The following is a 22,053-nucleotide window of genomic DNA, read 5'->3' as shown; positions in this document are numbered from 1 at the left end:
CAGAAGGCGGACTTTGAATTTTCCATAAACGCACAGCCAATGCTGAACGCCGATCAGCTGGTAACCCCGGAAAAAGAGCAGTTGCAAGCACTCATTAGCGCTGCTTGTGTATGGAATCGCTAAAGTAACAAAATGATCATGACATATTTCCAAATCACAGCTGTTCTTGTGTTGACATAGGTACGGCTTGAGCTTGACATGTGCAAACTATTCACAACAAATAGCATTCTGTCATCAAAAATGAGGCTTCAACTGTTGCCACAATTCCCGTTGAACTTTACTGTCAAACTAAACATAAAGCAAAGTGATTTTTTCTAAAACAAGTACAGAACTTTGTCGGAATAAAGTCTGTTTAGCTTAATGCTAACAAACAATGTGAAATGTCATAGACAAGCTAATGAAGAGCATCGTGTCATAGTAAGCAACAGTTGACAATACTTGCAGACATTTTGCAAACAAAAAGTATCTTATTGTTTTAATGAGCAACTATTATAGTGTTTTTAATAAAGGCTGGATTGGAATTACAGCATTATTATTCATTTTACATTCATTTCAATGGGAAAATATTGGAAATTTGAGTATTTTGAATCATTTGTAGTTATGGACCCCCCCAAAAAAAGTGTATTTCAAGGTACCACAATATCATATTTCTTTTGGACCATCTAGTTCCGTGTAAAAACAACATTGCAGTATGTAAAGTATATGTCCTCGCCTAACTCGGTCACCTCGTGTATTGAATACATTGTTGTTCTTGCGCAGCACTGAAAATGGCCCGAGGGTGAGCTTTGACGAGGAGTCACAGTAAGGAGTGGAAGGCAGGGGTAAAGCTATTGCTTCTTCATGCTTCACTTACTTTCCATCTTGAAGTGCTATTAGGAGAGATGAAGACTGGCCCCTAGTTAGATTTCAGTGTTACACACTACACTGTCAAGCGTAACGAAAAGACATTAGCCTCCGACCACCAGGGCAGCTCAAGTTGCAAATACTACTAAATGCAAGGTTTTGTTTTTGCCCCCTTTGTCTTTCTAGACACTAGAAATGGTCGAATAATTTTGATTTATGTGACACTGGAAAGTGCTTATTTAAGAATACATCAATTCAAATAAAAATATAATGAGCAGATAAACGTACCTGTCCAGCAGGAATGTTGAAAAGTCCGCTTTGCTTGTGAATCCTCAAAGCTGACTGAGGGTCCCTTTGCACTTATTTTCATCTGTCCAGTTGTAATTATGCAAGGGATAGGCTTTATTTTCCTGGAGTTGGATATTCCGCCATAGTCTGAGCAAAGCTCCTGAAAGCCAAGGTGACAGATCAGTGTGAGATCTCACGAGTGGGTCTAAGAATGATTGACACCTGCTAGTCAGTTTTTTTGCATACAATAAATCAACGACTCATCATTTCAATTTACCCCAAATGAAAACAAATGTCAATTTCAAAAAATCATTTGCAGTGAGTGGCCTGCTGTTACTGGGAAAGATAATTACAATACTGTTAGCTAATGGCAGGCTCAGGTCTTTGTTCAGTCTTATCTACTTCTCGCATTAAGTGCTTTCCAACCTTGGAGCGACCCACCGACTGAAAACAAACAATACGGTAGCGTGCGTACTTTGGTGTATGTATGGACTCAAGAAAGAAAGCTTGCCTAGCCTATATAGAATGAGACTTGAAAAGGATTTCAGAGCCAATGAATACGATTGCTTTATGATGATGCCCACTTGGACTATCTAAGCGTGTATGGCTCCTGACTCCATGGCAAACACATGAGCAGTGTGACAAGTGTGCTGCCAACTATAAACATGAAATGTACTTTATTAAATGATACAAAATACATTTGTCACCACAATGAGATGCATGTGTATGTCTTAGAAATATATTGCCTAGCATTCTTGTTCACTGTCGCAGAAAAACAATATTTTTCATTCTCTCGCAAGCGCGAATACTACATCACATTCATATAACTTATGTAATGCTCATTGCAAATTCCCAGTTAAGGAACAGGCAGAAGGGTGAAAAGGCATGGCGTGAGTTTAAATTTAGAATAGAGAAAATATGCCCACTTTATTTATTTATTTATTTATTTATTTATTTATTTATTTATTTATCGATGATTTACTGTCTTGTTCTCTGTTTAATATCAGGAGCCTAATCTTGCATCTACAAGCCTTGAACCAATTTAACATAAATCACAGCACGTTGCCGCTCCAAGTGGGTGATGAATATTTCTTCAAACGGCCAAAAAATGTGTTCACGGAATGGTTTATCCAGGAGTCTGATTTATTTGAGGCTCAGATGCGTTCACTTTCAAACGTGCTGCTTGTATTGTGAGTATCATGATTACTTTTAATCCGTTTTAATCTGCGTTACTTTCAATCTGTGGTCTTTCTGTGCTTTTCCAACTGAAATGATCTTTTAACATGAATGACTTATTTGTCGAGACATTTCACGCTCAATTGATTTGGATATAGCATAATCACAAATCTCAAAGTAGAAAAAAAACCTTCAAACCTAACATGCATATCATACAACTACAGCGGAAGTTAACATTTATTCAAGTGTTGCAAAAAAAAAAAAAAGCACTTGCATAATGAATCAACTTCATGCATGACTTTGAAAAGTCAGTTCCCAAAAGCTTTCGTGTCGTGAAAAGAAAAGATGATGTAGCAGAGCGGAAACAAGGCCCCGCTCCCAATGCAGTGATTGTATAAAATTTGCGCGACAATGATTACAAACGTATAATTAATGCCCACCCAATAAATCACAAAGCAGGTGGGGAAATTCAAACAGTAAGCAGAGTTTATTGAGAATCTTTAAAGCTTCCCCGGGCGACGATATGAGCTCTATTTATACGAGTGCTGTCTGTTTGGATGCGCAGATGCTCGCCTGGCCTCTTAATAGTGACAACATATCACGTTTTGCCTTTGCAACTTGTTCCGAAGATTGATCAAACCCATTTGTGCGTGTCAACATGCACCACTGCTCTGGCTTCACGTCAATATTTACAGTCCTGTTCTATATGATTTGCAAAGTGATTTACAATGAGAGCAACGTGTCCGACATGGCATCGCTAGCTGAGCAGAATCCTGCCTGAATTTGTTTATGAATTCAAAGAGTGACAGGTTAGAGAATTATTTTGTGATGAGCAATCTCACTCCCAACAGGTTGCATTTGATGAGACAATTAATAAATCCTGTTTGTAGCTCGGTGAAGGAAAGCAGACAGCCGCCAGCTATGGAGGTTGCATTGGTAATTAAAGTCCCCATAAAATGAAAATAAATCTCTTCTAACTTTAACCCCTACAGATAAAAAAAAGTAGTGTGAACAATCCTGTCAACTTTCCCAAAAATGATCACTTTGATGAAATGACATCCAATATTGGGCTTTTACAAAAACACTAGACACTAAACAACAATGATGCAGTACAAACCGCGACAACAATAATAAACAAATCAATACATTATCTTTGTGTTACAATAAGCGGTCGTCTCCTAATGTGTGTCCATCGATTGTAGCGAAACTAATTACATTTCCCTTATACAGTACGTGTTCCATTGAGTCCACTGACTCCATTTGCAAGCACATCTTTTGTAAACATGCCGAGCCCGTGCTGTGACCTTGGTGGTGATGACAAAAGCTAGCTCATCTCAAAGCTTTGCCTGATGACACTAAATTGGAGCTTTTTGAGCTCTCAAAGTAGCCAGCAAACAAAAGTGTCCATCAGTGGGTGTTTAATGCTCGTCAGTATGTGGTCAATCAATCTCCCCATCGGTGATGTCTTGGGAATATAGTATAAGGGATTATTATAGCATACGTAATATTAAGGAGTGAGGCCTACCCACCTAAGAAACACTTCTAGAAAAATGAAAGGTGAATCTGAATGCACTTTGTGAGGAGGGTTGAAACCGAACGCAATCACCGATCTTATTTCCAAGATGCATCTTTGGGAATAAGAAGAGTGCGATTGTATGGCTGCATTGCTTCTCTTTAGGAAACTACCTGAGTTGGAGCTGTGAGTTGATATAATAAAATTATACTCCAACCAGCAGCCATATTTAATGATAATTTATCATTGCAGAAATATTTTATTAATCCCTGGGGGCGAGGGGTGTAGCTGATAGTGTGATTATTATTGTGGGACTGCCTCATTATATTGGTTACCCCATTTAGCTTCTTGAGCACCAAATATATTAGAAAGCGCTCTTCAGTGTAAACTACAGGCAGAAGTAGCCATAATGTACAGTATTCCATAAAATTCACTTCATACAACTATTTCCATCTAACCCTTGTCTTTTGGGGGGTGTGATTCCACCGGTGACCACTAGATGGTGGGATTGTTAGACATTTACACGGTTTATAGAAATCTTTGTGCGATCCATTCTACGATGGCAGCCCATCCTTAAAAATGTGAGTCGGCCACATCATTTTGACTGCATTCAGGTGTTGAATAATGCATGCAAGCTAGCTGCATGCATCAGCAGCAGATGCCCAAGCCTCAGTGGAGTCTGCTCCATCCATGCACACCGCTGCCAGCCCATCTGCAGCAACCACAACACTGGCAAGTCACCAAGACCGGAATAGCGTCCACTTGAATAGTACGCTCATGCTAACCACCCTTCACTTAGTGCTCGGGCAAGATGGAGTCACGGAGATTCGCACCTCATCTCGATTGCAAAGGAAGAGCAACGAGTTCACTTTCACAGTTCATTTCATTCACAGTTCCAAGTGACAACACGTTGCTTCTTCTGCGACAGTCATCAACCAGCCAAGATCATTATATATCGTGTTTTAACAGGATCGCTTTTGGGCAGCCTAATAATCACTGAGCAAACCCCCGAGACAACACACTCAAATTCTGCCACATCAAAACTTCACAAAATTATGCCCAGCAAGCTAATAGTCCCTTGATATGACCACCTACCAAAAACCTAAGGGTTTAGCATTGCAATGGTTAGCTTATAAACTTAAGCGTGGTCTGGGGCTGGTATGACCTTTTTCAACTTCTTTAGTCAAGACGGTATATGATATGCTTCTGGATTAAAACCTTTTTTTAAAAAATGAAAAAAAGAATAAGACTAAAAATTTGCACAAATGCAGAGAAATAGTGTGTATATTATCTAGATTATTACGCTTCCATATTATTTAGTGTCACTAAACTAAGCTCCAATAATTAGATGAACATAGATCAGGCGCCATTGAAATATACGATTGGATGTGTTTTGGCAAAACAAGCTTTGCCGATTGTTCAGCTGAGTCCAAGCATGGACACCTCAAATGTCCAACGCCTTCCTAAGGGTTTACACAAGAAGAAACCATAACACAAATCATGAATTGACTAACTTAACACAACAAAACTAATACGGAAATAAAAACAAGACCTGTGGACCTGAGCGCTACATGGAACAACTGCAAATAATTCGTTGGCGTCATAAACCGAGACCTTGAATGTTCTTTCAGGATCAGAAAAATCTATGAAAAAACTTGGCTTTATTCAAATTGTATTCATGTGCACTGGTCATGGCCACATAAGCCTGGCAGTCATAAATCAGCTCCCGCTATGCAAAAGGGAGACTTAGAAGAGTCCTTGCAGGGAGTTGAAAAGAATGAGAATAAATGACACCCGAGCCGCCTCCCCCAAAAAGTCATCTTTTCCAAATAACAAAGGTTAAAATGATTGCAGTTTTGTTTTAGGGCGCAATACCGACACAAAGAGGTGTGTATACAGGCTGGAATGAGCAGAAAATGAAAAATGGCAATGGAAGTGGCTTGGAATGTGAAATAATTAGTGCTGGCTGTCGAAAAGATATTTCTACCTGAATGCCCTGAAGACCACATGCTTGCTAATAAACAGACTTTTCAATCAGGCCCATTTTTCCCCTCACAACTCTGACACAAAACCAATTAGACGTGGGGCTGAGGATCACTTATCAGGTCTTACTTTGCCCTCAGCTGCTGCCACGGGGTCTCATATCCTAATGAATGAATCACTTTGAACGGTCACTCTGCATCTTTGGCCAGCCTCGCCAGAGTCTTATTGACGATGTTAATGTTGCTATGCAATTGCAATTAATTGTTAGCAACAAAAACTGATCATACAGGGCCATTTTGATGACAATTTATTAATATTGAATGTAAAAAGTGATTACTTAGGCTTAAACTATATCTGTTTTTATGAATATGTTACTAAAAAATGTTCACACAAAGAAATTCATCAAAATGTAAAGCCTTCTGGTTGCAGCTTGAGAAGAAGAGGGAGTTTCACAGCTGTGAAATGAGGTTTTGTGCAGGTAGCTGAGCTGAAAAGCCAGCACGGGTGAATGTAGCAATTAACCCGGCGCTTCATCAACGCTGACAGAAGCCTGCCTCTAATGATGCCTCGCAGTTACAGTCCAACTCCTTAAATGAGGGGGAAAAAAAAAGAGCTGGAACACTGGACCATAGCAAAATCTTGAGTAAAAACCTTATGGTCCAAGAAAACAAAAAAAGGTTGAAATATGTCTATGTGGTCCTGATGCTGTTAAATACTGCATATATACTGTAAATGCAAAGCCCAATAAAAAAAAAAAAAGAAGAAAATTACATTTCAAGAAAATCCTGCTTCAGTAACCAAATTGCTCATTTGAAGAGACACAGAGAGAAAAACAAAGAAAAAAAATTAGGCTTCAGGCTCATTTGTATGTACGAGTGGGAGATATTTTTCATACTCGGCACTTTGCTTAATGGACTCTGACAAAGCCATCGGCGGCCTTTATTTAGATGCAGATGACTTCCTCTATTCTGGCTTCCTCAGTCATTGCCACAGTTGCTTGTCAGAGAGAAGGAGAGGGGTGGAGAGGAAAAGATTTGCTTGGAGCTGATAATCAACATGGCTGCCTGTCAGTGTCTCTCCTAGCTCCATCTCAAGCGCCTTTGGCTAACACCCGTCACGCTTTAACTTATATCCATCAATGCAGCAATAAGGGGGACCAAACCATCCCCCTCTCAATCTTTTCAGGAATTCAGGGCCACTCACACACTCTTGTCTGCCTTGTCTTGATATTTATATCCTGCTGGCAGGTAAAGGCTAAAGGGGATTGTGACTAGTTTAGAACTTTCTCAACGCCATAGCTGCCTGCCACTGTTAGGACACAATGCGAGGAAAAAGTCAGACGGCAAAGCCATTGTTTTCGGTGTGACAACACAATACACTGTGAGACTGCCAGACACAAAAAAAATAAATAAAATCAACTGGTATTCTGAATTCCATTGCTGTATTGCATACAGATATTGTTTCTCAACCTGGAAGAGCTGATAAGAATGCGACCGGCAGACTGAAACTGCAAGGTTTCCCTTATTTTTGGCCTTTGTAAAGGGTTTCAACATTGAGGCAACAGTGCCCTCTTGGAAAAACAATAAGCTGCACAATAAAACCAGACACACCTCCATCAGTATCGCCCGCATTCCTCTAAACATGTTTCAGTCCAATTTTTCTGTCCGCACAAGTCATTCATCTTAAATAATTCACCTCCCACGGTTCCGCTGTCATCAAAGGTGTGCCCCAGGGCTCTGTTCTGAGTCCACTTTATTACATACTAACTCATTCCCATCTACAATCTCTTCCACAAATACAAGATCAGTTTTCACAGCTACCACTTCGACCTCTCCGGCAAATATAACTCTCCCCTAACGTCCCATTTTACAGCGCATCTCACTGAATTCAATCCTTTTCGTGTGACCTTTCTCCCTCTAAACAACAATAAAACCAAATTTCTCCTAGATGGATCGAAATCCACACTTGCCAAAATTAAGTTTCCCCCCTCTGGAACTTATTTGAACGATGCAACACAGCGCTTTCAAAAAAGTATTTGTGCAACAAACATGACCAACGGACATGCCTGCGTTTAACCGGATGCCCTTCCAGTTGAATTATTGCCGATTGTGAAGTCTTTTAATGGGCAGTTTGACATTTCCTTTAATGGTGAACAAATGGGTAGAAGAGAAATTAGCTAATCACTGAATGTCATATGGGATTTCTGCCCAACGTTTACCATTGGACAATAACATGAGGTCCCCTGTGAGACAAAACCTAATCACAATGAGTTGCACAGTGAGGTTTCCATTTCATAGCTCAGATGTTGCAAATGGAAGCTAATCTTCAACACAGAGCATCAAATTCTCTTCCTCCGCTCCTTAGATTAACGCAATCCACTCTGGGGTGATGCTAAGTGATTTTTACACATCCACATGATGACCAGAGGCCCTTTGAGAGACTGTGATGGAGCCCAGAAAGCTTTAGAGTTAGCAGGGAACACGACTTCAAGCAAAGAACTTCAAAGTGGGCTACACGGCCTTGGGCAAAGACTGGCCGAGCTTTCGGCTAAGGTCAGCAGTGAAGTCCTGTTGGACTCACACGTCTTTCGTTTGAAACGCGTCGACTACTTTGAGGCATGGTTACACTTGATGGATTCTCAAAGGCTTGTCACGATGTGAATGGCTTAAAAATATGACACTGGAATCGGAAAAAAAAAAAAAAAAGTGCGTTTGGAGTGCCAGCCGACCATTCAGTGTAAAATTATTAAACACACAAGCTAAGCTAATTAATTCAAAGACTCTGCAGCTCTCTGCTTGACTCATGAAATTATGGATCTGAAGCACAATGTCTTGACTGACGATAGTTAAAAGAAGCCATTTACTACTTTGTTCTCACGATTGATTGCAATTAGTGCAGCTCGGCCGTCTGAATTATTGGTCTGAGCGCAGAAGATACAGGATCACTAAAAAGACGTGCCCTTTTCAGTGGCATGCCGAAAAAAAGTTGGATTAATTGTCACTTTACATAAGGATGGAGCACTTAAGAACACTTGATATTGTGCGAGTTCAAAAGATACTTCAGTGTGACATCCCCACCCCGACGTTGAGGCAGTAGAGCTGAACATTTTAAGTGCAGCAGGTCATTGAAATTCATGTGAATTGAGCATTCAAGTGGCCTGATCTCCTGGCTCTTTAGTCAGTTCCGCTCACATGAGAATTTTGTTGGATGTCAGATTTCATGTAGGGTATTAATTAGTAGGAAAAAAAAAAAAAAAGGACATTTTAGAGATACTATCTTGGATGTATTTTAAAACAATGGCTGCTTTGAAATCGCAAGTAACTCAAGCATAACCTCAAAAGTCAAACACATTGCAATCTGGAAAATTGCTCGACTGTACCCCTGAACTGCTTTTTTGGCAATTCAATTTATGAAACTCTCAATATGTCGCCGTCATAAAAGCTTAATCATACAGATAACCGTTTTAACATAACATCATACAAGTGCAAAAGTAAACAACTCAATGTAAAAAAAAAAAGCAGATTGCTATTGAAGCTTGTGATACAGTGTTATTTTGTTTGGTAGTATTTCCCACTAGATCTCATGCACTATTTAACAAAATGAGCTAATTCTGCCAGAGGCATCTCGACAAGACTTTATTCAAGAAAATATAAGTGTCAACACGAAGGAGACAACACAAGCGCTAATTAGGCCTTGTAGATTTTGCTTGTACAACAAGTGACCTAAATTTAAGGGGACGAGTGTTGTGAAGCTTCACACAGATGATTTTCCCGCACACAAAATCACAGTTTTACTACATCCCAAACGCTCTGGCAGCTGACTGACTTCCATCCTAAAATGGTAATTCCTGTCCATCACTTCCATCAGCTGTCAGTCAAGTGGCACCCTGGCATGACCCGCCTCCAATCCATCTCTCAAATAGACATCAGAGCTGTACGCTACATCACCACCTTCAGTGTTGAAGCTCCAGGCAAGTCTCCACATCACGAGCACCTAATTCACAAGCACTGTTTCCCCAGGTGACCCGATTCCTATCAGGGCCTATTTGTGCTAAATTATTAATTGCACTTCAATCCACTTGTCTCCTGCTTTCCCCGTGTCGTCAATGCTGATTGAAATGATGACTACGACCTTGAGAGACCAATTGTTGCTCAGGTCTGTAAACAAACAGCATTGTTACTTTATTTATCTCTGTGAGCTGGCCAATACATTTGAAAACGCTCAGTATGATACAGTGCACTAAAAAAAAGCTCAAGCATATCAATAAACAGTGATAAATTAAAGGGCAAGCCTCTAAGACAGTCTTAATCAAATCTGAGCATTATTTATCAGTCTTATCCATGTCCCTTAAATGGTTTGGCTGTTCAACGTTTGACTTTAGTCATTTTTTTAACAAGTGGGCCCTCTAGTGGCTATTAAGTATATTGAATGTGTCATTTCACACGCTATTCTAGTTACAGTATTTATGCATTCGATCCTTTCTCTGCTAAATGTTAAGTGGAAAAAAAATGGGTCAGAATAATAACTCGACTTTTATTAATGCTACTTTTTTATTTTTAAAGCTTTTTGTCATGGCGCCGGAAATGAGGGGGCTCGTTGCTAAGCAACCGAATGCTCAGCAACAGGTTTACGCACGCTTTTACGCATGCATTTTACGCATTTTCAGGGTACTTTTTTCACTTTTAGACACACGCACATATTCTTATCTCTGGGTTCACTGCAATGGCTGGCAAGAAGAAAGAAACTAATTTGCAGGTATGACGATCAGGCTATTTATTTATTCATTTATTCATTTATTCATTTATTCATTTATTTATTTATTTATTTATTTATTTATTTCAAGAGACACAAACAAACAAAAAGTTTGCACTTACTGCCATGGCGAGTAGTTCCATTCTTCAGATAATATTTCGCCCTTTTCCACGTCAGGCTTCCGCCACAAACCAAGAGCAATGGGAAGAAATTCTTGCAACAAAGGGTTTAACGGGTAAGCGCTGCATTCATACCAAATTTTATTTAAATCTCTGAATTGTGAGTCCTGCAAGTTTGAGGGAGGTCGTAAACTCACCTGTCGGCTGATTGAACTGTAATTAATTGTACTCTTCTGACCTCTCGTGGTAACTGTGAAAACTGCATCCCTCCTTTGGTCTCCTTAGTAGTGGACGTGTATCAGCAGTGGTGTGGTCCCTGTCGAGCTGTGATCAGCCTCCTACGAAAAATCAACAATGAACTCGGTGACGACTTGTTACATTTCGCCACAGTAAGCAGTGGAATAAATATTGCTGGATATAAAATCAAATAAAAAAATGGAGCGGTATCATCTGTGTGGTCCTCGGATGATACTTTGCAAAAAAATGCTTTCAACAATTCACTTTCGAATGTCTAAGATTGCGTGTGCATGTTTACAGGCTGAGACAGACAGCATTGATGCTCTGGAGAAATATCGAGGGAAATGTGAGCCCACCTTCCTGTTCTATGGGGTGAGTCAGACTCGGTGTCCCCCCCGTTTCAAAAGCATACTTTTTAGGTTCATCTAAGGCTCGAATGTTCCAGGGTGGCGAGCTAGTGGCTGTGCTGCGAGGGGCCAACGCACCCCTCCTTCAGAGGATGATCATAGACCAACTGGCCAAGGAGAAGTTCATCCTGGAGCACGGCGGTCAACGTAAAGTGGTAAAAAGTTAGCTGTAGTGAGACTCTAGTCCACCCAGAATCTAATTGGATTGAAAATTCATTTTCTCATGCTCACTAGGGATGTGTATGAGATTGAGGAATGGATTGAGTACACCACCTCGAGGGTTTGACTCCTGCTAATTACGTCGTGTAACTTTCAGGTTGTCGATAATGACCTCCCAGATGATGAGAAGATAGAAGAGCAGGAGGCTCATCACTTTTCAGAGGATGGAGAAAGAATAATAGGTGTTGTGGAAATAATACACTCATTTTTATCTCCTTACATCGACAACAAAGCGAATTAATGTCTTAATCGCAACAGTTCTGTTGTTCATCTCTCCAAATCGTTCTCCCCGCAGTTCCTGCCACCAAGTCCTACACCGTTGCCATCATCAAACCAGATGCCGTTGCTCATGGCAAGGCTAATGAAATCATTATGAAGGTACACAGGTATCGTGATTCTTCTACCTCGCGTGTTATTTGTAAGGAATTCATTTTCACGTCGTCAACTAGATACAAGACGCAGGGTTTGAGATCCTGGCCCAAGATGAACGGACGTTGAGCGAGACCCAAGCGCGAGAATTTTACCAGCACAAAGACTCAGAGGTACGGGAGAGTTGAATCTCCAAACATGTACAATATGATGCGGAAATTGTAGAGGCAAACGAAGTGCTTATTGATTACCATCTAATCCAATGCACACTCATGTTAGTGTCCACTTCAGCAAATTGTACACGGCAAAAAGCAACTAAGGATGATATTGGTTGGTATGAATTCTTAATATTCACATGGGAGTGAAATCTTAAATCCTTCAATCCGTCTACATCGACAGGAGGTACGTATTTTCTGTAAAGGGGATTAAATCCATCAGCTGGATCAGCAGAATCATTTTGCTTTGTGGGCAATTTGTAAGTCGATGAAATCTTGAGAGATTTAAGAATGACTAAATATGCCAAAAAGAGGATAAACAAGCATCGTTTTCTTGATACAGCTCAGTGATTTAGACTAAGTTTTATAGTAATTCAGTTCAAAATTCCAGGAAAACAGATTAATCTTATCAAAATAATATTTATCAGAAGACTTACTTGTGACCTATTTCTTGAGACGGTAGATTTGGGTTTATGAAACATAAATATATTCTATAAACATAAATATATTCTATAAATATTGTTTGTGTGTGTTGACCTGTAGGATTGTTTGGAAGACCTGGTGCAGTTTATGTCCAGCGGGCCCTCGCACATTCTGGTGCTCTCTCGTCTCGAGGACTCGTCTGACGTGGTGCAAGATTGGCTCCGCTTCATTGGCCCTGCAAACATCGAAGAAGCCAAGCGAGAAAAGCCAGAGAGGTAAAATGGTGACAATTGTGTTGAACTACACCACAGGAAATTTCAATCAACTAGTTCCAAAATGATTTAGGACAAATAAAGTACTATACATAAATAGTAAAGGAAAACAAGACCACATGAGGTTTTTCGAGGAAAAATATTTGACTCAATTAAAAGGTTGGGAAACAATATCACAATCTACAGCCTTGCACACTTGAAAAGGATCCGTCTGCTCTATACGTGATGCTCCTCCGCGGTCCCACCACCAGCCGAGCCACCATCTGCTCTTCTCTTATTCCCCTTCCCCCCCATCCCGTGTGCCGGCAGCTTGCGGGCGCAATACGGCACGCTCACGCTGTTCAACGCTGTGCATGGCAGCGAGGACAGGGATGGGGCCGGCAGGGAGCTTGCCTTCTTCTTCCCTGACTTCGGCACAGCCTCGGGAAAGGCGCAGGATGCAAGGGAAGAGCCTGCGGAGAGGACGTTGGCTCTCATCCGGCCTGACGTTGCCAGGGAAAACAGAGGTGGGGTCCGGGCCAAATATTCATGTGCTTGCAACTACTAAGGTTTTTTTTTTATATATATATATATAAAATGCAATTACACTAATTCACAAACTGTCATTCACTGACACCCACGTCACTCACCAGATTAAGCCCCGCCTTAAAAAGCCAATGACAAAGTCCAACGTACACAATGATATTGAAAATAGCCGTTGGTTTGAAGTAAAACTTTTTCGGCTGTCCGAAACATGACCAACTTTTTGTCTTTACAGCACTAATACAATCACATATTTGCTATGTGTCATCTCTTTAGAGGAAATTCTGACCCATATAAACAAATCAGGCTTCAAAGTGTCACTCCAAAGAGAGGTGATGTTGACAGAAGAGCAAGTTCAAGAGTTTTACGTTCACTGCAATAAGGACGACTACTTTCCTGCACTGCTACAAAGCATGACGAGGTAACTGGAACACAAAGATGGTCAATATTTAGAAATATTTATCTATAACATTGCGTCCATGTCCATAGAGGGCGGGTGCTTGCTTTGGTACTTACCAGAGAAGATGCTGTACAACACTGGAAGAACATGCTTGGTCCTTCTGATCTCAAAAGAGCCGCTGAGGAGGAGCCTGAATGGTGAGATAGCAATGTCTGCAATTGTAATGAAATCAACAATGACTTGATGTAACCGTGAAGCTGCCTCCTATGTGACTTGTAGTCTCAGGGCCCATTATTGTGTAGAAGGAGATCCGGTCAACCAGCTGCATGGAAGTGGCTCTACCGAGGAGGCCTCAAGGGAAATCAGCTTCTTCTTCCCCATGCAGCAAACATTGGCTGTCATCAAACCAGATGCCGTGGACAAACACAAAGGTTCAGGATAAAAAAAAATAAAGTCACGTTGTTCGTGGGTTTATAGAAGCTGACTATTTCCTCCCTTACAGATATAATTTTGGAGGAGATCCGCAACAGAAGGTTCTCCATCACGCGGATGGAGGAGAAGCTTCTCTCCAAGGAGAAGGCTGGAGAATTTTACAAGGAGCAAAGGGAGGAGCCTTTTTTCAACCAGCTGGTAGAGTTCATGTGTAGGTTAGTTGAACACCCCCCCCCCTCTCCACAATCAACACTTGGCCCTGTCACAACAAATGTTGAAGCTCTTTTATAATTAGTAGCTAGCCTCAGGCAGACAGCTACAAAGTCTATCATGTTTTTGTTTTTTTTAAACAACACATTTTAAGTTGTGGAATCATCTTCTGCTTCAATGACCGTCTCGTGCTGCATCCACTTAGCTATTACACAACGTCTCGACTAGAACGGACTGAAGGCTGTGAGCGCAAAGCACTTCAGACTTTGCCGTCACTTCCCCTCAATATCATTTTGAAGTTCATGTGGTGCCCGATACATGGACTTGTTTAAAATTTAAACGCTATGCAGTTCCTTTAATATGACAAGTGAACAGTACTGTCTTAAAATTTAAAAAATCATGAATGCAGCTCTGCTTACCTTCTGGCATTGACATAAGACAAGGGACGTCGGCATTTTTGGAGAAGTGCCTCTGTCTGATGGTGATTCAGACTGCAGTCCAACATTTTGTAGATTTCCAAGTCATAGGAAGACTCGATCAGTCGTGTTATTTGGTTTAAAAATTACATAATTGAGCACCGTGTCTTCTCATGTGTCAGTGGTCCCTGTGTGATGATGGTTCTGGAAAAGGAAAATGCAGTGGACGAGTGGAGGGCCGCCATGGGTCCCACAGATCCTGACTGGGCAAAGACAGAATTCCCCGACTCTCTGAGGGCCCGCTTGGGTTCCGACATTCTCCGTAACTCCGTGCACGGCTCCTCGAATCAGAAGCGTGCCAAGGAAGAGATCCAGCTCATCTTTGGTGAACAAACGGAACTCACTTACACCATGACGTGGTTGTTGCATAACTGCTTTAACAACATAGAAAGTCGCCTCCAACTAAAATGTACAATTTGTTTATTTTAAAAGAGCCTTAAAATGGAACAAACTGAACATAGAATTCTGTACAAAAACAACATTCAATTTTGATCTATTTTTTTGTTGTTGTTTGGATTGAAGTCAGCATGTGCATTTAAATGCATTGATGATAAAATGACCTTATTGTTTTCTCCTTCATACGTAGGTGACACGCAAAAATCAAATCCTCGTGATCCAAACACAGAAGTGAAAGAAGGACCAGAATGATGTCCCTGATCATCATTGGGAAAACAACTGCTTTCAACATGCTTTCTCGTTTATGAAGCAAATGTGGACAACATCTTGTCAACTTGCAGTATTCCGTCTCTGATCTAGTCTTTATTTACAATACATTCAGTTTTCTTCTCTCCGCTGGGTAAAAGGATTTATCCGTAAGTCTCTATCATGATGGCTTGTGATCAAGTTGAATCATCTTACTGGCCTCATGCATCCACGTCATCGTCATCCTCATTGAAAGACCTCTCGAACATCTCCATGATGCTCCTTTGATTGGGTTCCTGCACAATTTCAAATAAGGACGTTACCCACTCCCTAAACTCTCTGTCTAGTGCACCCTGAAGAGTAAGAAAAAAGAATCCCCCCCCCCCCCAAAAAAAAAACAGATATGAACCATATAAAATATAAAAATAAAAAGCAGCAAAAAAATATAATCATTGGGCATAGAGAAAATTGTGTGCATGTTGCTACCTTAGAGTGGAATTGAGCTGTCACTGCATTGGCTGAGAGGTCTGACTCGGACAGGCCCACCTGCTCCAACACCTTCATTTTTCCTTGGATCATTGGCCTGTGAGAAAAGGGGAGGGGGGGTTATGATTCCCACATTCTCCGTAGTAGTGCTGATGGTTGATACATACCACAGGTGGTCATCAGCTGTTCCTTGGGCGACCAAGTAGTGAATGTTCACGTTGTTTGTTTGACCGATGCGATGGACCCGGTCTTCAGCCTGAATAAGAACCTGCCATGCACAAATAAATTGGCACCGTGACTTTGGAGTCGCCCGACTTTCAGTCACAAGCATGCTTCAGACAGTACTACAGTCATATAAAAAGATTTGATGCATCATTCTTATCGTCAGTCCTTACTCCGGGGTTCCAGAACAATTCGGCGAAAATGACCAGGTCGGCGGCGTGCAACGTCAGGCCTGTGTTGGCGGCGGTGACGGACAAGACGGCCACGCACGTTTTGCCCGAATGCTGAAACTTGTCGCAAAGATGCTGGCGCTCAACCGACGGCGTGGAGCCGTCGATACGAATAAACGAGACATCCTGTTGAGAACATGGCACAGGAAAACACAGTCATTTCTATTGGTGCAAAATTCCGAGTGTCTTCACAAACATCTTTTCAGAAATATTTCAGTTTAAAAAATATGTTTTTGGGAAATCAATCAAAATATTCCAGGCTTCCAGTCATGAAAAACGGAAACCTATATTTTCTAAAAATGGACATTTCTCATAAGAGTATATGACCAAGCGCATAAAACATGGACGGATGGATAGCTCCTATCAACATGGCCTGAATTCACTGTTCCTTTTTTTTTTTTTTACTGTCCAGTGCTTAAATATTTAATGTGATGATGGTTCAGACAGCTTTGGAAAATTCCACTTGGAGTGTAAGTTAATGGGATAGCCTTAAGTGCTCTTTCCTGGAGCCTAGACAATGATGTATAGTTTTCTTTGATCTTGTAGGAAGATGGCAATAGGGCAGGCACCATGTTCTAGCTTTAAGGAGAGTAGGCGGTTAAACGATGTCTGAACTCGGTGTCATTTGATAGCTTGTGTGCTTTGAATGACCTCCTGTTTCCTTTCATGGTCACTCACCTTTTTAGCAAGTTCACTCGTGATGTGATCCAGGACCAACTTGTGATGGGCGAACACCAGGAATTTCTCTCGCCCACATTCCAGCATGTCTGTGATGTACTCCCTGTTAGTGGTGGACAAACCATTAAAGTGCTGCTTTTCTTTACAAGACATAAAAAAAACAAAAAACAAGTCACAGTTTTACGAAAATGCAATTTTTTGTTTTATAATACTGTAATGTTATTTTCTGACAACTGATTTTATTGTCTTCAAATGATGACAATAGCTTTACAACAGCCACGGCATCTTCAATTTTTTTTTTTTAATTACTTGTATATTGATTTTATCACATTCAACCGGGTTTGACATTTTGTTTGCAAAGGAAGAGAACGTATACGCACGTAATGGCTTGCAGCTTGGCTTCAGCTGTGTGGTTGTAAAAAATGAGAAGAGCTTCTTTTTCACTCTTTTTCTGAAATGGAGCCAAAGAAGAAAAACAACTGATTGCATTTCAGATCACGGAGGAGAAGGAATACCGAAGCATGCTGCCCTAACTCACATTTTGATGCACCCTGGTTAACTCTGCGGCGGCGGCCGACAGAGCCGCTTTGGTTCGGTTGCTGACCCCGTGGATGGTCACCGTGACAACCTTGCGCTGTTTGGAGGGAAGCTGAAAGAGGACGTCGGACTTGAGGCGCCGCAGCATCAGACTCTCGGCCAGCAGCAGCTTTAACTCGCCCAGATTGGAAGAGCCCGAGTAATCCCAACCCCAGGTTTGCTGGTTGAAATTGGGGAAAGCGGGGAACACATATACTACTAATTTGAACAAATCAGAGTAAAACATGAATCCGTGTGACCAAACAAAGTGTTTGAAATAACCAACAATTCTGTACCAGCAGCTGTTTGTGAGTAGTTTACCTGTTTGGCATCGCAATAGCGCAAGCCAAACTCATGGAAGCGAGGGAATAGCGTGGGTTGGACAGCCAGGATCTGTGTGTAGAGTTCACAGGGTCTGGACATGGCAGGGGTCCCTGACAGGAGGATGACCCTCTTGGCTGTCTGAGTTTCAGTAGGACATATTTTCAATTCAAATAAATAGTGCAGGAAGTGTATAAACCTAAGAGTAATTGGAAAAAATGATAAAAGACAAGCACCTTCAGTAATGGCAAGGCTGCTTTACAACGAGCTGTCTTTATGTTCTTTAGAAAGTGAGACTCATCCTGCAGAGAGGGAAGATTATTATTATTTTTTTTAAATCCAAGTCCATATATTGAAATGGACGTTTTAAAAATCTGACTGGTCATGCTCACCATGATGAGGACGTCAAAGGAATTCCCTTGCAGTTGTTTGTCCATCCTGCTCAGGAGGTCGTAGCTGATGATGTTGACGAGCCCTGCCCGCAGGTTGTCCTTTGCCTTCACCACCACATTGACACTGTCGGGACTCAGAGATGGAAGCCAGTGACGGAAAGCCTGTTGGAGGTAAGTTTGAAATATGTTGCTAACCAAAACAGTAGCACCTACAAAAAGTAGGGATATGGTCCCTTGAATTAATTAGTGTGAAGTATGCAGCATCGTTTTTCACGAGTGGCCGGGGACATTTATTCAAATAATCATGACCATAGATTGTGGCCAAATCTTTCTGACCCTTGGTTGACTTGCGCTACTTTTTCCTGTGCCCTTCCTCCTCAACTCACGATGTTGTTGTATCATTGCTTGGTGGCTGATTTGGCCTAAGAGCACAGCTAACAGCTAAGATAAGACCCAAGTCGATCTTTACCGCATCATCTGACTTTGCTCCCTACAGCAACTCCGAGTCCTGATTGGGAATGCATTTGATAGCCATTTAAAGGGCAGGCTGGGGGGGGGGGGTTGTCTTGTCAACTGCCTGAAGAATGTCTCATCAAAAAATGCTCTGCCAGTGGCTTCTTATTACTGCTTGGAGATAAGCCCGGAAAAATGTTGGTGGAAAGGAAGAAACACAAGCTTCAGATGGCTTCTAATTTGCTTAATTTATTGTAAATATTGAACACTGATTGTTGGCCAGGAAAAAAAAACACCCCTTAAATTCACTGCCAGCCCTCCCACTTGAAATGGATCTCTGACTTTTACGGCCGTCAATGGCAGGGACTGACTAAACCACAGAATAATCACTCTGGCTAATATTTTATACTTTATAGATTCTATACTTTTGTATTTAGAACCAAATCATCAGTGGTTCTTGCCAACTTTAATCGGAAGGGGCAATTAAATAATCAAATGTATCATTATAGGCTGTCCCAAAACTTATGATACATAATGTTGTTGTTTTTTTTTTTACCTCAGCCCAGGTGAAGCGCACAGAAGACGGCGCCACCACCAGCACAGGCCACTCCTTCCGGTAGTAGGCGGCGATGCAGATGGCCTGCACGGTCTTTCCCAGGCCCATGTCGTCGGCCAGGAGCAGGCGCCCTTGCTTGGACACTGCATAACTGCGAGGAGACAGTTGAGATGAGCAGGTATTCTGGGATAAACTGCAGACTTGAGAGAAAACGATGTGACTGTTTCACAAATAAAAGCAAAATGGAAATGTACAAAGTACAATCCAAAAGAGTAGCATTATAAATGACATATTTGAACTACTACATTGTGTCAGTATATTTAATATTATTACATGATGAGTTACTCTGGTAATATTTTTTTTTTTTGCTATGACAACTACAAAAAGGGCCCTCCTACTTGACTCCTTCCATCTGGAAGGGCATGAGGCTGCTAGTGATCATGGGGTCAACGCAGGACAGGTCGGCCTGAGGGACGTCTAAGTTCCTGGCTCGGGGCCCCTCAAACCTTGCAGAAAAAGCTTGGATCACCGCCCGGGGAAGAGGCTCCACCTCCACGGCTGCTATGCCCCCGACGAGCTCCACTGAGAACGGAAAGCGGTGCGATGACACAAGATGGCAAACGACAGGAGTGCGATATATCCAACTCACTCAGTCGCTTGTAGTCCTCCAGTGAAAAGCTCCACTTCCTTGTTTTCATATCTGCAAACATTTATCGACGAGCGATTGGCTTTAGACGGTAGGTCCAAAAAAAAACTATTCTTTAAGAGCTATCAAAGTAGTACCGTAAGATTTTGTTGGCATCTGCTTGGAGGCTGCGATCACGTCGACATGGTAAGCGATATCAAGCTCAAATCTGGAGGGCGATACCAGGACACACTGGCCCTGGATGTCGGCCCCCGGTTTCTGCCAGCCGTTGCACAGCTTCAGCAGAGCGGTCAGCGCAAAGCCGTCTTGAGCTCGGCTGGTCACCGCCGCCATGTCTAATGCCTCCGCGCCCTCCAGGGGTCTCAAAGACACAGACGCGATGGAGGCCACTTGGGTCACTGCGGTGTGTAGAGAAACCACAAGTTAGAAAAGGGAAGGTGCACATGCATGCGCCATGCTGAAACACACTTAGCTGTTGGTAGTCTTCCATGCTGAAGTTCCACATCTTGTTGGCAGGGTCTACAAGCAAAATAAACGGGGGGACACTCGGTTTTGATGGAGTTCCATTACCACGTTGGCGACATAACCCAAATTTATATTCAAGTGAAATGTAATTTTATTGCAGCGGGGTTTACGTGATTTTGTGCTACTGTCTACTTATCAGCATACTTACCGTATATCTTGGATGGGATGGATTTAAAAGCAGCAATGAGTTCTGCGTGGTAGGCCACCTCCACCCTGAAGCGTCCGTCAGTATGCGGCACACATTTGCCCCAGGTGGATATAGCCGGCTTTTTAGCTGGCACAGCCTTTAAAGTTGGAGAGTCTGAGGTGGGTTTGTTTGGTTGTTTGTAAAAGGAAGCCGGTGCTGCACTACTCGTAGAGGGCTGCTTAAAACTGAGATGAACAGGATTCGCACTACTAATGCCGCTGTCAGTGCTCATCGCAGGCTGGTTGACGTGTTGGCGCTTGGTGGGTGGAGGTGCATCTCTGGAAGATGTCTATGAGAGAAGACAGCATTTGCATTGAATTACAATCTTCACGAGGCAATCCAGCATTGAAGTTGACAGCAAGACTATAATCCGTTGCAAAAAATATTTGCTTTCATCCTTGTAGCGCTTCAGTGCCTGCAGGTTTTAGACATTTTAGTTCATCATTTCCAAACATTTTGAAATCATCATTGTAAAGGTTCTTTTCAACCTCATACAAAATTATACCTAGTGAATATACAACTGTTTTCATCTTTGAAAATTGAACTTTTTTTCCCTTTGGAACAAATTCTATTTTAAAAGTACATGATTTATTTGGAAAATAAACGACTAAATTTCCTCACCAGTGTGGACGAAGAGACTCCATTGCCAAATGTTGTGTTCTTGTGGTTAGCGACTAAGTGAGCTTCTCGCTTCAAGGGGGGAGTAAACGGATTCGGTGCGGTTGTAGCGCTTCGGTCCGGTGGGCCAGTTGCATTCTGTCCGAGCCTCTGGGCTCTCCTCTCTAAAGCTTTCCGTCTGTTCTCCTCAATTCGTCGCTGCTGCTCGGCTGTCAGCGACGTAGACATAACTTCCCGACTTCACTTAGCAGCAAGCGAGTGGCTGCATCTCGACTGTCAGTCGGCTGGTAGACAAGCTAACGCTAGCTGCTAATGACGCTAGCCAATGCGTAAAAAGATGTCTCAATATATCAGTTTGCGTTATCTTGAATTAAGTGAACCTTTGCTTGGAGGTACAGTTATCAAAATATAACGTAAAATCGTAAGAACATGCTCTAAGAGGTCTATAAAGTTTATAAGAAACTTTGTGAGATCGTGGAGACAAATTGCAACTCGTAAGAGGATATTTCGTATAAGACGTATCTGGCGCGCAGGAAGTGACGTAACATAACAAGTCAGCACGTGGAGAGGGCGTGTCCCAAATGCACAGTGATGCGTAGAGGTGATTACACAGGATAACAATTTCAAATAAATATGATTGCACAGAGGTTATGAATAAAGAAATA

The 22,053-nt window shown here is 41.8% G+C and overlaps 3 protein-coding genes across 6 annotated transcripts in view; 1 reads left to right on the top strand and 2 right to left on the bottom strand.

Moving 5' to 3' along the window:
- igf2bp2a (insulin-like growth factor 2 mRNA binding protein 2a) overlaps positions 1-10,847 on the bottom strand; it is a 64,657-nt gene extending 53,810 nt beyond the window's left edge. Inside the window, exons 1-2 of one of the 2 annotated variants that reach the window (XM_085919889.1) lie at positions 10,678-10,847; positions 1,132-1,291 (exon numbers count right to left, since the gene is read on the bottom strand). The gene's annotated coding sequence lies outside the window, so the exon portion shown is untranslated. Of the gene's footprint in view, positions 1-1,131; positions 1,292-1,557; positions 1,604-10,677 lie in introns of those variants that run through there. The other variant, XM_085919890.1, reaches the window with a different exon arrangement.
- Positions 10,473-15,881, top strand: LOC147051019 (thioredoxin domain-containing protein 6-like). Of its 2 annotated transcripts, XM_085919899.1 has the most exons (16): positions 10,473-10,558; positions 10,733-10,790; positions 10,960-11,063; positions 11,212-11,283; positions 11,357-11,473; positions 11,635-11,719; positions 11,833-11,915; positions 11,987-12,079; positions 12,665-12,819; positions 13,126-13,322; positions 13,615-13,759; positions 13,828-13,935; positions 14,018-14,169; positions 14,241-14,385; positions 14,979-15,181; positions 15,443-15,881. In XM_085919899.1, exons 1-16 carry the CDS (start codon positions 10,526-10,528, stop codon positions 15,502-15,504), a joined length of 1,812 nt encoding a protein of 603 aa, XP_085776025.1. In that variant the 5' UTR covers positions 10,473-10,525; the 3' UTR covers positions 15,505-15,881. The 2 variants fall into 2 exon arrangements, with proteins under 2 accessions (XP_085776025.1, XP_085776024.1); XM_085919898.1 differs by lacking the exon at positions 10,473-10,558 and having other exon boundaries at positions 10,656-10,790.
- Positions 15,259-21,937, bottom strand: smarcal1 (SWI/SNF related, matrix associated, actin dependent regulator of chromatin, subfamily a-like 1). 2 transcript variants are annotated; one of them, XM_085919884.1, is made up of 17 exons: positions 21,392-21,937; positions 20,732-21,059; positions 20,527-20,577; positions 20,196-20,456; positions 20,062-20,112; positions 19,919-19,994; positions 19,413-19,563; positions 18,404-18,565; positions 18,248-18,313; positions 18,012-18,152; positions 17,653-17,871; positions 17,495-17,565; positions 17,115-17,217; positions 16,380-16,562; positions 16,152-16,252; positions 15,985-16,081; positions 15,259-15,794 (listed from the first exon to the last, which is right to left on the bottom strand). In XM_085919884.1, exons 1-17 carry the CDS (start codon positions 21,614-21,616, stop codon positions 15,720-15,722), a joined length of 2,361 nt encoding a protein of 786 aa, XP_085776010.1. In that variant the 5' UTR covers positions 21,617-21,937; the 3' UTR covers positions 15,259-15,719. The 2 variants fall into 2 exon arrangements, with proteins under 2 accessions (XP_085776010.1, XP_085776009.1); XM_085919883.1 differs by having other exon boundaries at positions 15,260-15,794; positions 19,811-19,994.
- Positions 21,938-22,053: the final 116 nt, after the last annotated feature.

The sequence above is a fragment of the Syngnathus leptorhynchus genome, chromosome 9, assembly GCF_054491065.1.
Source record: "Syngnathus leptorhynchus isolate UIUO chromosome 9, UIUO_Slep, whole genome shotgun sequence".
Lineage (NCBI taxonomy): Eukaryota > Metazoa > Chordata > Actinopteri > Syngnathiformes > Syngnathidae > Syngnathus > Syngnathus leptorhynchus.
This window is presented reverse-complemented; position numbering and strand designations above follow the sequence as displayed.

Excerpts from the sequence above, each read along its gene's own strand:
- LOC147051019 (XM_085919898.1), top strand. The coding sequence starts at position 10,682 with ATGGCGAGTAGTTCCATTCTTCAGATAATATTTCGCCCTTTTCCACGT. Across the intron at positions 12,820-13,125 it reads AAGCGAGAAAAGCCAGAGAG|CTTGCGGGCGCAATACGGCA; the intron begins GTAAAATGGTGA and ends GTGTGCCGGCAG. Across the intron at positions 14,386-14,978 it reads CTGGTAGAGTTCATGTGTAG|TGGTCCCTGTGTGATGATGG; the intron begins GTTAGTTGAACA and ends CTCATGTGTCAG.
- smarcal1 (XM_085919883.1), bottom strand. The coding sequence starts at position 21,616 with ATGTCTACGTCGCTGACAGCCGAGCAGCAGCGACGAATTGAGGAGAAC. Across the intron at positions 21,060-21,391 it reads GAGTCTCTTCGTCCACACTG|ACATCTTCCAGAGATGCACC; the intron begins GTGAGGAAATTT and ends CTTCTCTCATAG. Across the intron at positions 16,082-16,151 it reads ACAGCTGATGACCACCTGTG|GCCAATGATCCAAGGAAAAA; the intron begins GTATGTATCAAC and ends CTTTTCTCACAG.